Source organism: Nematolebias whitei, chromosome 11 (genome assembly GCF_014905685.2).
Source record: "Nematolebias whitei isolate Nwh7 chromosome 11, NemWhi1, whole genome shotgun sequence".
In the NCBI taxonomy this organism is placed as follows: domain Eukaryota; kingdom Metazoa; phylum Chordata; class Actinopteri; order Cyprinodontiformes; family Rivulidae; genus Nematolebias; species Nematolebias whitei.
The window spans coordinates 46,949,565-46,963,469 of NC_056508.1; the positions used below are offsets into that span (position 1 = coordinate 46,949,565).

Genomic DNA, 13,905 nt, shown 5'->3' on the forward strand with positions numbered 1-13,905 from the left:
TTTTAAATGAATAGAACGTGGCATCATCTACATACGAGATGATCGACTTCATCAAACCTTCTACGAATCTGTTGTAGCGACCGACAGCTGGATGATTCTTCAGAACTTGGATCAGCCTTTTGGGTCGTCCATGGTCCAAAAGGCTGATGGACCCGCTTTTAAAAAGGACATTTACTCAAATTACACTTTTGTTGCTGAGAACAAACTAAAATAAACTTTACAAACACAAGAAAACAACAAACATAAACCCAACAAATCAAATAAATCCTTTTAAATAAAAATATAAGCTTAGTGTTTAGATGGTTTGGATCTACAACAATTTAAACTATCTCTAGCAAAATTAATTAACTTTTGTCCTTTCTCCAAAATATTGTTCACGTTGAGTTTTATTAATTTTGTGGCCCACGAGTCCTTTCATCTAGATAGTTTTGGCACACATGAAAACGTTTGGTCACTCCTGGTCTATAATTTAGGAGAACAAACTGTTTTGAATGCAATCTGCATCAATCTTGTAAAAACAACGATGATTATAGTTTTTAAAAACAGTACAAATCATATTCTGGTGAACCCAATAACTCCTTCAATTAGCTGAAACAGCATCAGCCACGTTAAATGTCGCCCTGCTCCTCGTGTTCGTTTCCTTCCTGGAAAAATATAAAAGACTGACGACTAAAAGAAAGTCCGGATCCTGGGAAACGAGGTGTGGATTAAAACTTGTACTCAGTGCTGAGGGTGTTCATGAAAGGTGGTTGATGATTAGTTTTCAAACCAGGTCTGGTTTAAAACATCCAAACACTTCATCAGTCAGAACATTGAAATTGGACCTGAACAAACTATTTGTTTTAGTAATTGGTTTTCAATGAGGAGAAAGAAAAAAAGGAGATGGGATCCATGAACTTAATGATTTTACAGTGTAGACTCACGCAGGATAAATGCAACGTGGCTGTAGAACGACGTTTTATTGATTCAAACCAAAGTTAATGTCTGAGCTACAGGTCTGAACTGAGGGGACATTAACCCCTGAAACAACCTGCTGCAACGAGAACATCGGATCAGAACCTAAAGGACTCGTCCTCTGCATGGATCCAGATCTCACCACAGTCACATGGTGAAGACCAACCTTTAGGACATTTTAATGAAGTGGACAGATTGTGGGGAATAAAAGGGTGGAGGTCCTCTCAGGTGAAGGAGCACGAGTATCTCAGGAAATGATAAGAATGGAGCGTGAGATCAACAGATTGATTGGTGCAGCTTTTACAGTATTGTGTACTTTGTGCCGGTCCATTGTGGTTAAGACAGCGCTGAGCTGCAAGGAGCAGCTCTCCGTTAACTGGTCGGTCTTCGTTCCTACGCTCAACTAGGGTCAGGAACTCTGGGTAGAGACTGAAAGAACCAGATCATGGATCCAGGACGTCTAGATGAATTTTATCTGCAAGGTAGCTGGACTCTCCTCAAAGATCGGGTGAGACGTTCACTTCTCTAGGAGAGACTCAGTAGAGTCAATGCTCCTCCAAATCCAGAAGAGACACAGCTGAGGTGCTTCAGACATCTGGTAAAGGTGGACCCTGGACACCTCCCAAGGGAGGTGTTCTGGGCATGTCCAATATGGAGGAGACTCCAGGGAAGACTCAGGACACACTGGAGACTTTCAGCTGGCCAGGGAACATGTTGAAGACCTTTCAAATAAGCTGGAAGAGGTGGTTAAAGAGAGATATCTGGACCTCACTGATCAAACTGCTGCACCAGAGACCTGAGTCCAGACCAAGAGGAAGGAGGGATGGATTGAAAAAGTGGAGATTAAGCCTCAAGATTGTACACTGAAAGTTCTTCTAACATCATGCAGCCTTATCCAGCGTATATTCATACCTGGACATTAGCTCAGATGCTTTTTTTGTCAGGGAGCTTCTGTTCAGGTGTCAGAGCTTTAGGGCCCATGACAACTCTGTTGAGAGGAAAGCTGTTCCCCAACTTCAACATAAACCATAAACGATGGCTCTGCCCACCTCTGCAACCCATGAGGATATCAAGAATCCCAAGACATTCTGAATCCTCTTTGCCTAGTGAGGCAGTGGTGTCCACTACCTGTGATGAGCACGATCTGTCCTCAAACCACCTTCGTGAGGTTATCGAGGTTCATCAGCGTTGTGACACCATATCAAGACACGGGGCCCCGCCTCGACGAGTTCAGGGAAACAACCGAGTGCCAACATGACACCTGCGGGATTAGCACTGCACTAATCCATCAGGTCTCAAGAGCAGCAACATCTAAAAATCTGCTTTTGACCCACTTCTGTGATTTAAAGCTGGCAGACGGACGAAGATTCCAGGTTCACCCATTTCAGTCCTCCACCTTCAGGAGTGCACAAGGAGCCGCTGCCTTCTCTTTGACAACGTTCACATCCCTAAATCTTGTCAACGACATATCTTCTACAAGAACTGAAGATCAAACTACCGACATCTACACCACAGACATGTCCGTGGACTCATCGTGCAACCTGAGGGCAGGGTTCAAACATCCATCCAGAGTTTCCCCTAGTTTACTTGCCCGTGGCAGGGCGTTCATATCTTCCGTTTCCGTACGGCTCAGCGTGAGAGAAACAGAGCGCTACCTCCATAGTCACAGCTTTTTAGCTAGAAAGTCTGTATTACATGCCGCTACGTCAGGGCAGGAAGTTGCCAACGAATGGTGGGGGGTGGGTGGGGGTTGTAGTTCTGTTCGGTAGGCAGGGCGATTGGTTCTGTTGACAGGGCGGGGCACCCTGCTTGCATAATGGTAGGAGAAAAACTGCGTCCATCCATTATCTTTACCCGCTTCTTCCTTTTCAGGCTGCAGGGGTCACTGGTGCCAATATCCAGCCATGACTGTGTGAGAGGCGGGGGACACCTGGACAGGTCTCCAGTCCATCACAGGGACACACAGAGACAAACAGCCATCCACTCTTCTAATTCATAAAAATCAAACTTGCCAGTTGAAAAAGGTAAACTCTGACAATGTTATTGTTTTTAGAAATATTTCCATTGGAGAACAAAATGAAAAGTTAAAAATGTATTTTAGACAATCAGAACCTCTAACGCTTTAATCAATGTGGGTCAAACAGAACCGAGCAGCACGTGTTCAGCAGCTCGTCGAGGTGGAGAGAGCGGAGAGGAGCGCCAGCGCCGCAGAAAGCCATTACCGGCGGGGATCTGGGCTTGTTGTCATGGTTACAACATCAGATTCAGGAGCGGGTGGATGTGGAGAAGTGCTGGACGTACAACTGAATGAAAACGAGCTCCAACTGAGGCTGCGGGGCTTGATGAACGAGGAGCCGCCCCACGTCAGTTCTACAAATCCACAGCTTTCCTGACAGGTCTTAAAGCAAATAAACTGGAATCAAGATACAGGTTTATTAAACTGGTTTTACTTTTAGGGACCAATAGAAACTTGGTTTCCTCCTCAGCCTGTGAGAGTTGAGTCTTGTCTCCAAACACGTCAATTAACGTCTTTAAGGCAGCTGATGCAGAAGCAGCTCCTTTGTGGAGCAGCGGTTTGTTAACTAGGTTAACCACAGCGCGCAGGTGGAGGAGGAAGAGGAGGAAGAGGAAACGGCGCTCTGTAAGCGCACAGCTGAGGCCGAGGAGCTAATGGCTCGCTGACGTGCGCTCGCTGACCTGCTGGGACCGACACGCTGCATGCCAAGGAGGTGGAATTAGCTGCTCTCCTCCTGTCGGGGAACCAGGTTAAGCCCGGGGGAGGATTGCCTCGGGGCCATATGTTGCATTCACATGCAGCTGACTCCGTGGGACAGATGGCCAATTTAGGGGCAAACGTAACGAGGACTGACACGGCTGCTGGGAAAAACATTCCTCATTCTACTCCATCAACAACATGATGCCAAACATTTGTTACCAAAATCAGGAGCTCTTAACAGATTTTCCTGCTTCTGGTGGAACTTTGAACCCCCCCATCTAACAAAAGTCAGGTCCTCTGGACGGATTCAAAACAATAAATAAATAATTAAAAACTTGTTGAAACGTTTTGCCTTTTATCCGAAGGACTTCTTCAGTCTGAGGAGCTGCAACAAACTCAGTCTTATAAATAGCACCTTCTCATAGTGGATCAACCAGTTTGTTGTTGACATCCAGAACTAGATGTTCACATGATCGAGGAGGACCATCAGCCTAACAACCCATCGATAGTGCCCCGATGGCTGCTTGCTATTCACAGAGGGCTGAGTGATGCTATCAATAACAGCACTGTAAGAGGAGGACCGTTGGAGGACACCTCGTTAGGCTGATGGTCATTTATCATGTGAACAGTTCTTTTACGTTTTTTTAATCTGTCCAGAGGACCTGACTTGGTTAAATTTTTCTACCTGGATTACTGAGCAGAATCAGGATATTTAAACCCCGTAGAACTGCCAAACTAAACTGTAATAAAAGAAAGTAACGATGCAAAAACGAGTTACGCCCGAGGACTCGACGTCTTCAAGTGTTCACTCCACTGGAACCTTTAATTATAACTCATAATATTCTGACACCAGGCTGACTCAACACCTCAGACCAGGATTTCAAATGTGTTCTGGCCTCAGTGTCGTGTGTTCTGCTTGGTCCAAGGAGACGAAGGGGTTCGATGCCAGCCCACCCGATGTGCCGCCAAGCGAGGTAGCAGAGGTAAAACGGTCGACGTGTGAATGGGTTAGTCAGCTGGTCTGTGACAACATACAGAGGGAAGGTCGATGAAGACACAGCAACTTTGCTTTAGTTTTAAAAGACGGAGTAGTTGGTGCTGACGTCACAGTGCTCCACGTCAACACAGCTGAGTTGTGCTCCACACCTCTTGTGGTTCCACGATTCCCACTTCATGTCTGAAACCATTTTGCCGAACAGTTTAATGAAAGGGACCCGAAGCCTGACTGTTGAACACAAAGAGGGACTACCGATATATTCCAGTGGAATCATCTGTGGACTAGGGGTGCACCGATTGCAGTTTTCTGGCCGATCACGATCTCTAAAAGTCTGAGCTGCCAATTCCGATTTAGTTTTATAAGTGACACCGTCAGGTGTTATAAGGTCACAATGCACCTTCAATTTTCCAATTTTATTAATAAACACACCCTTGAACAATATCCTAGAATCAATACAAACTCGTTTTAACTGCCCATGAGGTAGTGCTCTGAAATATAAATGAAGTTTAGACAATTGTTGTTAAAAATAAAAAAATTAAATTAAAAAAAAATCTGTAAAACTGGTGTCTCATGAAAGTATCAGCCGACCTCCGATCTCCCAAAATTAAGAACATCGGGGCTGATAAATCAGCCGGCAGATTTATCGGCGCACCCCTACCGTGGACCAAATCACCCAACATACTGACTGAGCTCTGAGCGGTCCTACAAACCGGGCCGACCGGGTGATCTCGCGCCAACCATTCAGAACTTCGGAGCTTACCCATGTAGCCGAGGCGCCACTTGGAGAACGCCATGATGCAGCTGCCGATCCAGAAGAAGTCCTCCACCACGCGGCCCAGGGAGCCCTGCTCCCGGTTCTCACACCGGGCCCCGTCTTTGCTCTTGTCCTCCGGCAGGGAAAAGGCCCCTTTAGCCGGCGGGCCGGGCTTGTCAGAACACTTCAGGGCTGAAGAGACCGGGCCAAATGGACCCAGGCTAGTTCTCTTAGATGTGCTCATTTTATTGAAGAGTTTTATTTCTGCTGCCGAAACGCTAAAGTCTCGTCACAGAAATCTGGAATTACAGGAGTCGTTTGACAAAAATAAAAAAAATACAGAAAAACATGAAATTCTGCAGCTTCTACATTGGATCAAAAGGACACAGAAGCTCAGAGCAAGAACCAGATCCTCACAGACTCTGGATCAACAGTTGGTCAATAATCTTTCAACGCTTCGGCTCCAGCAGAACTCAGGGCAACGTCAATTACGACTCAAAAGTTGCAGCAATGCATCAATTTCTGCCCTCCGTTCTTCCCTCTGCTGCGACGCATCAGGAGATCCGACTCCTCGGGCTTCTCGCGGCAGAGAGACCGGCCGTGCAGGGACACAAAGGACCATGCAACACGTGTGAGCCGGGCAGAAATCCTAAATCCCCCCAGGAAGCCCTAATCTAATCTAGGAGATTTACTAAATGTGTCGAGTGAAACGCATCGAACCGCAAAACATGAGAAGAGGACGGAGGGCTGAGACAGAACTGAGAAACAAATTTATTTATTTATTTATTCTCAAACTTTCAGCTGTTTCATTTAGACCATTTTAATGTTTCTACACCTGAACCGGAGCCCCGCCCGAGCTGAGCTCTCTGTCTCGCCTCTCCGGCTGTACCAGCAGCAGAACTTTACATCGTCCTGATCAACGTTGGTCTGCGAAGGTCGATCAGAGTCCAGAGTCTCTGACCTGCACTCAGAAAAAAACACGACTGTAAAGCATCTAAAAATCAGAACCCCGTGTGCTGCGCAATCTAAGGATTTCATGTGAGCGAACCGGCCCGACAGTACTGTTGATATTCTGCAGAGGGCTGAAACAGGAGCGGGGGGTGTTCGATCACAATCAGTCGAGGTTCTGCTCGACAGAAACTGTATCATCTCAGGGAAATGAAGCCCGACCAGAACATGAAGCAACTTCATGACTGCTGGAGAGAAAAATCTAAAAATAAAATAAAAACCTGGATCAGCTCCGAGTCCACAGATTCAGAATCAAATACTCAGAACCTCTGACAGAACCAAGACGTTCCTTTTCTTCAGCTCAGACTGAAAACACTTGTATGAACACAAGCTGTTCAACAAACCCTGAATTATTTGTATTTCATGTATCGGACTGCAGAGAGGAGTGGGTTTGTAAACGGTACCAACATCAGAACCTGCAGGGAATAAAGGCCGAACTTGTCCTGCCTGGTGCTCGTTTTAACATGAGAACCCACACAGATCGCCTTCATCGGTCCTTGCATGACGACGACCTGCTGGAGCTCAGAGGACAAGTTCTGAAGGACTCTCAGCTACTACCACGCCAAACGTCTGCTGACAATATCGTTTAAATCCAAGAACTAAAGAAGCAGAAACAGCAAATCAGACAGACGGACACTAAACCAGACTGAGCGCCGTGGCTGAGCACACATTCAGCACAACACCTAAAATGTAGCAACAGGCTAGACAAAAACAGCTAAAACCAAGTTAAAATGTAGCAACAGGCTAGGCAAAAACAGCTAAAACCAAGTTAAAATGTAGCAAATGGCTAGACAAAAAGCTGCTAAAGGTTAGCTAAAAAGTAGCAAAAAGCAAAACAAAAGCTGCTAAACGTTAGCTAAAAAGGTAGCAACAGGCTAGGCAAAAGCTGCTAAAGCTGAGCTAAAATGTATCAAAAGGCTTAACAAAACCTGCTAAAGGTTTGTGAAAAGGTAGCAACAGGCTAGACAAAAGCTACTAAAGGTTAGCTAAAATGTAGCAACAAGCTAGGCAAAAATTCTAAAAACTAGCTAAAAAGGTAGCAACAGGCTAGACAAAAGCTGCTAAAAGTTAGCTAAAATAGCAACAGGCTAGGCAAAAGCTACTAAAGGTTAGCTAAAATGTAGCAACAGGCTAGACAAAAACAGCTAAAACCAAGCTAAAATGTAGCAAAAGGCATAACAAAAGCTGCTAAAAGATAGTAACAGGCTAGGCAAAAGTTGCTAAAGGTTTGCGAAAAGGTAGCAAAAGGCTAGACAAAAGCTGCTAAATGTTAGCTAAAAGCAAGAAAAGGCTAGACAATAGCTGGTAACGATTAGCTAAAAAGATAGAAGAAGGCTAAACAAATGCAGCTAAAGGTTAGCTAAAAGTTAAATGATAGCTAAAAGTAAAAAAATAGCAATTGAATAATTTGTTCCCAGTGGATAATGCTTAATGGGTCAACTAAAAATAATTGGTAGCAAAATGTTAGCTAAACATCTGCATAAGGTTGTCTGCAAGACAAACACAAAAACAAGGCTAGCTAAAGACAACAACATCTTAAACTAAAAATAGCAAAGCTGAAAGTTGCAGAAAAAGACAAAAACAGTCAAGTTTGCTAAAGCAGATTGTAAAAAATGTGAATTATCTGTGGAACCGCAGCTGAAGGACTTGGCTGAAATGTGCTGAAACAAAAACATGAGTTTAAGCTAATAGAAGCAGAAGCTAAAAAGATAAAAGTAACCAAAACTATCTAAACAACAAAAGCTAAAAAGGTAGCAAGAGGCAAAACTGGCAGAACAGTAACTGAAAGTATTAAAAGTTCACCTAAAAGCTAATTAACAAAAAGAGAAACAGCCAGTAGCTGATGCAGCTTTAAAGGGTAACTTGTCATTTTATGGGGTAAATATTTGTAAAGTTTATTACTTTGAAACATATAAAAATAAATAAAAACCAAATGAAGTCATGCAGCCAACTGATCTGGACGTTTTAAATGTAAAGCTAACCAAGCACAAAAACAGGCAGAAGTTAGCGCTAATAAAAATAAACCACCAGCTTCGACCTCAGACACACGGAGGGCTGTGCCCACAGCTCATTAACGAAGGGTCCGTGTAAAATAATTCAGAATAAAGCGGTGAAATCCTGCTTTACCTGCCCACACTCTTCTAGGATTAGCCCCGGAGGGTCGCTCAGCATCCCGCCTCCGCCCCGACACTTCATCACTCCCGTCATGTTTTACTCACTCCGGATCAACTCTCATTAGACCCAGCAGGCCGTTCACTCGAACACCGCGCCGGAGAGGAGGCTCCGGAGAGAGACGGTAAATAATCTCCGTCCGACAGAAAACAAGAAGACTTTTGTAGCAGACACGAGCCTTAAATCAGCGGAAATATGAATGGAGTTTGGTGCAGCTAGCATGAGCCGGCTAACGGACACGGACTCACCGTGGCCTCTGGGCTGGGCTTTTCTACGGTTCCGGACCCGACAGCGGCCCAACCCGCCGTTCTGGAGCAACAAGGTGGCTTTTCCGTGGACCCAGACTTTGGACCAGGTGGCGTAAATGTTAACTTTCGACGAGAAATTCCCTTCCAGCTTGAGGGGCCACAGGTGCCGTGGAAGCCCGCGAGTCGTGGCATCATAGCAGGCTCGTGTCATCAATAAAAACAAGCTCTGCCTCCGAGCGGGAAACTTAAACCTGAACCCGCAGCTCACACGGACTGCGCGTGCAGACCGCGCTATTTAGCGCACGTGCTCACACCTGTGGCGCTTTCAGGTACCCAGTAGGGAATCGGAAAAAATAACTTTTTTGACAAGCTTTGCTGATTTCAAGTATACAACGATCTATTTACTCACGTCGGCTTTTTTACATTAAGTGATTAATAATCTGAAAACATAATAATTCTGTGTTTAATCGCGCTTTTGTCAGGTTGTTTAAAATTGGTAAATGTCGAAAATCATCTGAGAATCACTTCAAAGATGTGGCTAAGTGTCAACGAGTTTTGTTTGTTCCGCAGGAAACGTTAACTCCACTTCTGGGGCAAAGCCTCATGGGATATGGTGTTTTTTTTTTTTTTTTATATTGGCTTGACATTTAGAAAGAAGACACCAGTGATGATTAAAAAAAAGCTGGCAAAAAGAGTTTAAATTTAGAAATTAATATCTTTTATGCTTTTCTTTTCTTCCTTTTAATTTTTATATTGTCTTTTCATTCTCATCTTTCCAAATTCCTTCTTTTCCTTCTTCATTTCTTAGTTTTTGTCCATTCCTTCCTTTTTTCTTCCCTTTTGCTTTGGCAGAAATTGATAAACAACTTGTCCTCCAAACATCTTTATTGTTTATATTATTATTGTGAAATTAGACATCACAAACAGAATTAAAGTATATTCAAAAGAAAAGTTTAGTTTGTGTGGCTGGATGATCAATAAAACATTAAAACAGAGCGGGAAGAACAGCAAGAATTACCAAATGATGACATAAAACCTTATTTGTTCCTTCAAGAGTCCGGCAGCTGAGTTATGGTCCAAGAGGAGCAGAACCTGAGGAGAACTGGAGCCAACTGGACCGACAGAGTTTAAACATTTTTCACAATTATTGAGGTTATTTACCGTTTAAACTGCTTACGCAAAACAAAAAGGACAATTTCAACCTATATTGGTCCGACACCCGAGTGGACTGAAAGCAGACGGGTTTTCTGAAAAGTTCCGAATGATAAACTTTGAAGTAATCTCAGACCAGAAAACGGTTTGTAACCTTGAAGAACAAAGCAAGGGTTCTGTCTGTGAGGTAAAAGTGGGTCAGAAACAAAGTGGGTTGATGCTCAGGTGGCTAATTTTAGAGGAAGTGTGTCGGTTTCAGGTGCTGTCTTGTTTGTGATGCTCCAAGAGCCCGTGGAGTCTCGGTGCTGCCCGTTGAAGTGGACTCACGGGGACCTCCGACTCAGATTCCTGCTGACAACGATTCACGAGGGACTCGGAGGCGTTTTGTTATTCAGTTAACGTCCTCCAACAGAAACAACACGGAGCTTCAGGGTGTCTGTGGCGCCGAAAGAAATGCTCTTCAGGTGTCACATCTATCCACCTGTAAGAATTTAAAGACTCAAGAGTGTGGATTTAATTACAACGTTGGGTTCTATGGTTCAAACTGCAGCGCGGAGCGGCAGGTTTGACCCTGATTACAACTTTATTTACATTATTTATATGGAACCTGTCAAAATAAACAAATCAAATGTGCCTCGCTGAAAAAAATAAGTTAAATTGAAAAATTCACAAAGACTCACTAGATTAACTTTTTTTTGTGTGTGTATATTAAATTCTCTAAATTAATGTACAGTAGTCTCTCGCTAGTTTGCAGTTCGTTTATCGCGGACTCGCTGTTTTTCAAATTTTCAAAATAAGAGTGGACATGACACACAAGTGGCTGATTGATGGATGAGCCGCACGATCGGCATGAAATTTTTATTTAAAACAAATTATTTTAAATCATTTAGCACCTCCTGCATCTTAGTGCAGCCCTTACTGCAGGATAAACTTCCTGCTGCAGCTGATCGGCTGTTCACCGTGCAGCGGAGAAGTGGGCGTGGCCAAGAGCGCTTGCAGGTGGCTGAGAGCAGAGGAGGCAGGGAGCTGAAATCATGACATGCTGTGCTCTTTTAGAGCGTTTAGAGTTTAGACAGATTGTTTAGAATATTAATTATAATAAACTACTACATACTACTTGTACTACTATTCCTACTTTGTGGTTTTCACTTATCACGGGTCTTCAGGGTACGGATCCCCCGTGATAAACAAGGGACTACTGTAATGGTTTGTATTTTTTATTATTCTAACCTTCTTTTAAATATTTTTATCTTATTAACAAAATATAACGTAGTACGTCTTCGGGGGAGTGGTGGAGCAGAGGTTAGAGAAGGTGGGCCTGTGATCGGAAGGTTGCTGGTTCAACTCCCCAGACTGACAACATCTAAAATGTGGGTGGGAAAGTTGAAACACCCACATCTGCCTCCAACTTCATTTGCCCCTCTCTGAGCCCTTGAGCAAGGCCCTTAACCTCCACCATCTGCTCCCCGAGGCGCCCCAGGTGGCATCCCTCTGCTCCACACAGAGGGCTGTGGTAGCTCGGTGGTCTGTTGTGTCAGGAAGGACATCTGGCCAAGACTTCGTGCGAGTTGGAGCCACCGAAAAAAGTAGTATGTCTTCATAAGGAAAATTAACTACAGTTAATAAGTCATAAATAAAATGCACCACATATTAGTGTGGTTCAACAACAAACAACTGGTTATTATAACGAAACACTGAAGCACCGTCATTTACTTTCTACTCCACCATCGATTCAGAGTTCCTCCCACAGCTTCAGAAAAAAGCTAGCTTAAAAAACACGTCAAAACTCGTAACTTGATTATGAATAATGTGCTCTACAGCAGCCCAGTGTTCAACATGGACAAAATAATTCAACTGTATATCCTGTCAAAATGCAGTGTGAATGCTTTTTGCTGAAGAACTTGCTGAAAAACAGCTAAATTTAGCTAAAACAGCTGAAATGGAAGAACAAGCCTAAGTTAGCAGAAGAAAGAAGACACAGTATTTGCTGTATTTGGGCTAGAGAGGCGGCCTCGGTCCTCAAAATATATTTTGTTGCTTCTGGCCCAATAGAACGAAACCCCTTCTTGTTCCGGTGACTTGGGTTTGCCTGTTTTCTGCCTCTCCCTGACAGCATCGCGCCTTCAAGCTGTCAGACTCTGACAGGAAGCGGCGAAGTGACGCGCGGATGACGGCGCCGCACCTCCAGACCTCGACGGCCGTGACAAACGGCGCCTCGCTGCTGTTTTGAATGTTTTGTTGTCACATCAGGAAGCGGTCGATGGAGCGTCCTCTTCCAATCTCTGCCGTTCATTCAATAAGCAGCAATCACATTAAGTGCACAGGGGCATCATAAAGTGCACAGAATGAGGTTGTTCTGGCCCTAATATGTCCGCGCCCATGCAGAGGTAAATGTAATATCCTGCTCCTGTTATTTATAGCTGCAGGAGGCAGCTGATCGCTCTGGCTCATGCACTGATGTAAAAACAAGAACCCACACGAAGCAAACGTCCTTGCAGCTTTTCCTTCTTGCAGCAGGAACTTTGGGGACAGGAGAGGCTTTGAAGGTAAAACTGCACGTGACCGGCGCTGCAGCTTTCACCCTGAATCACCGTCTGAAGGGACGAGGTTCTGCAGAACTCCACTCTCATCACATCCAGAACCACGTTTCCCGCGGTCATTCCTCACAGCCGCAGCTCAACACGACTTTCTGCCTGCGCTGCGCCGCCGACGAGCCAAAGGTCGGCCTGCGCACGTTGTTCTGTTCCATTATTTCCTCGCCCTGCTGGTTTGAGACGCAGTCGGACTTCATTAGTTATTAAAGCCTCAAACAGAACCAGTCACACAACAAAACAGGCCGGTGAAAAGGTTCAAATGAAGCTTTGATTCCACACGTTCAGACCCTCGAGGCTTCAGCTCATATTAAAAAAATCACCTTTTATTTAGTTGTTTTCAGGTTCTGAAGTCCAGTCAGGCGTTTAAATACATTTAAATATGATCTCGTACGGGATTTCACTTTGAGATCGATCTGTTGGCTCAAAAATATTCACAATAACTTGCACCCCTAACCACGAGACAAAACATTCTGCACATTCTGATCCGGACGATGAAACACTGCGGTGCTACTGTGACGAGCCGCTCGGTGCTGGAACAGAACAGCAGCTGATTCTCACTCAACTGACCCGATTATACGCATTCATGTCCAAACTTATCATTATGGGTTGTGGACTGAGGTCATAAGTGGTGTGAACTTTGCAGGAGGTAGACAAGGTTTATGTGTTTCTGAGAATCAGAGGAATCTTTGGGTCTGAACTAAAGAAAAGAGAAGTGATCTGGAGTTAGCAGCCCCATGAAAAGACCCATCCTGGACATGAAAACACGTTTATACCACAAAATATTGGACATGGACTTTTGGTTCGGGCTGTCCTTTGTCTCCAGTCCAGTCTGTGGTCTTCATGGACAGGATCTCAAGGCACAGTCATAGAGAGGAGGGTATCAGATTCGGGTACCTCGGGGTCTTGTCTCCTTTATGTGGATGATGTGATGCTGTTAGCATCAGAAACAGGTGGAATGATCCCTCCAAATCTGTCTTTGTCTCGGGTGGAGGAGTTCAAGTATCTGGGCGTCTTGCTCCTGATGGTAGGATGGAGCGGGAGATAGAGCCATGGATCGGGGCCTCGTGCTCAGTAATGAGGGCGTTGATTTGGTCAGTCGCAGTGAAGAAAGTGTTGAGTCAAAGTCAAAGCTCTGGATTTACTGGTCTGTCTATGTTCCAACTCTCATCTGTGGTCTGGAGGTTTGGATCAGAACCAAAAGAACCAGACCCTGGACCCTGGATCCAAGGGGGGGGGCCACCAGAGCAGTGCCTTAGCCTCCACACTTACTTCACTGCGACTGACCAAATCAGCACACTACATACAGAGGA

At 44.7% G+C, this 13,905-nt stretch overlaps 1 protein-coding gene across 1 annotated transcript in view; it reads right to left on the reverse strand.

The window, feature by feature from the left end:
• Positions 1-13,905, reverse strand: part of LOC119417353 (1-phosphatidylinositol 4,5-bisphosphate phosphodiesterase eta-2) — a 116,573-nt gene that overhangs the window by 52,793 nt on the left and 49,875 nt on the right. Inside the window, exon 2 of the mRNA XM_037684558.1 lies at positions 5,428-5,613. Coding sequence (XP_037540486.1) covers positions 5,428-5,613 — 186 coding nt within the window. The remainder of the gene's footprint in view (positions 1-5,427; positions 5,614-13,905) is intronic.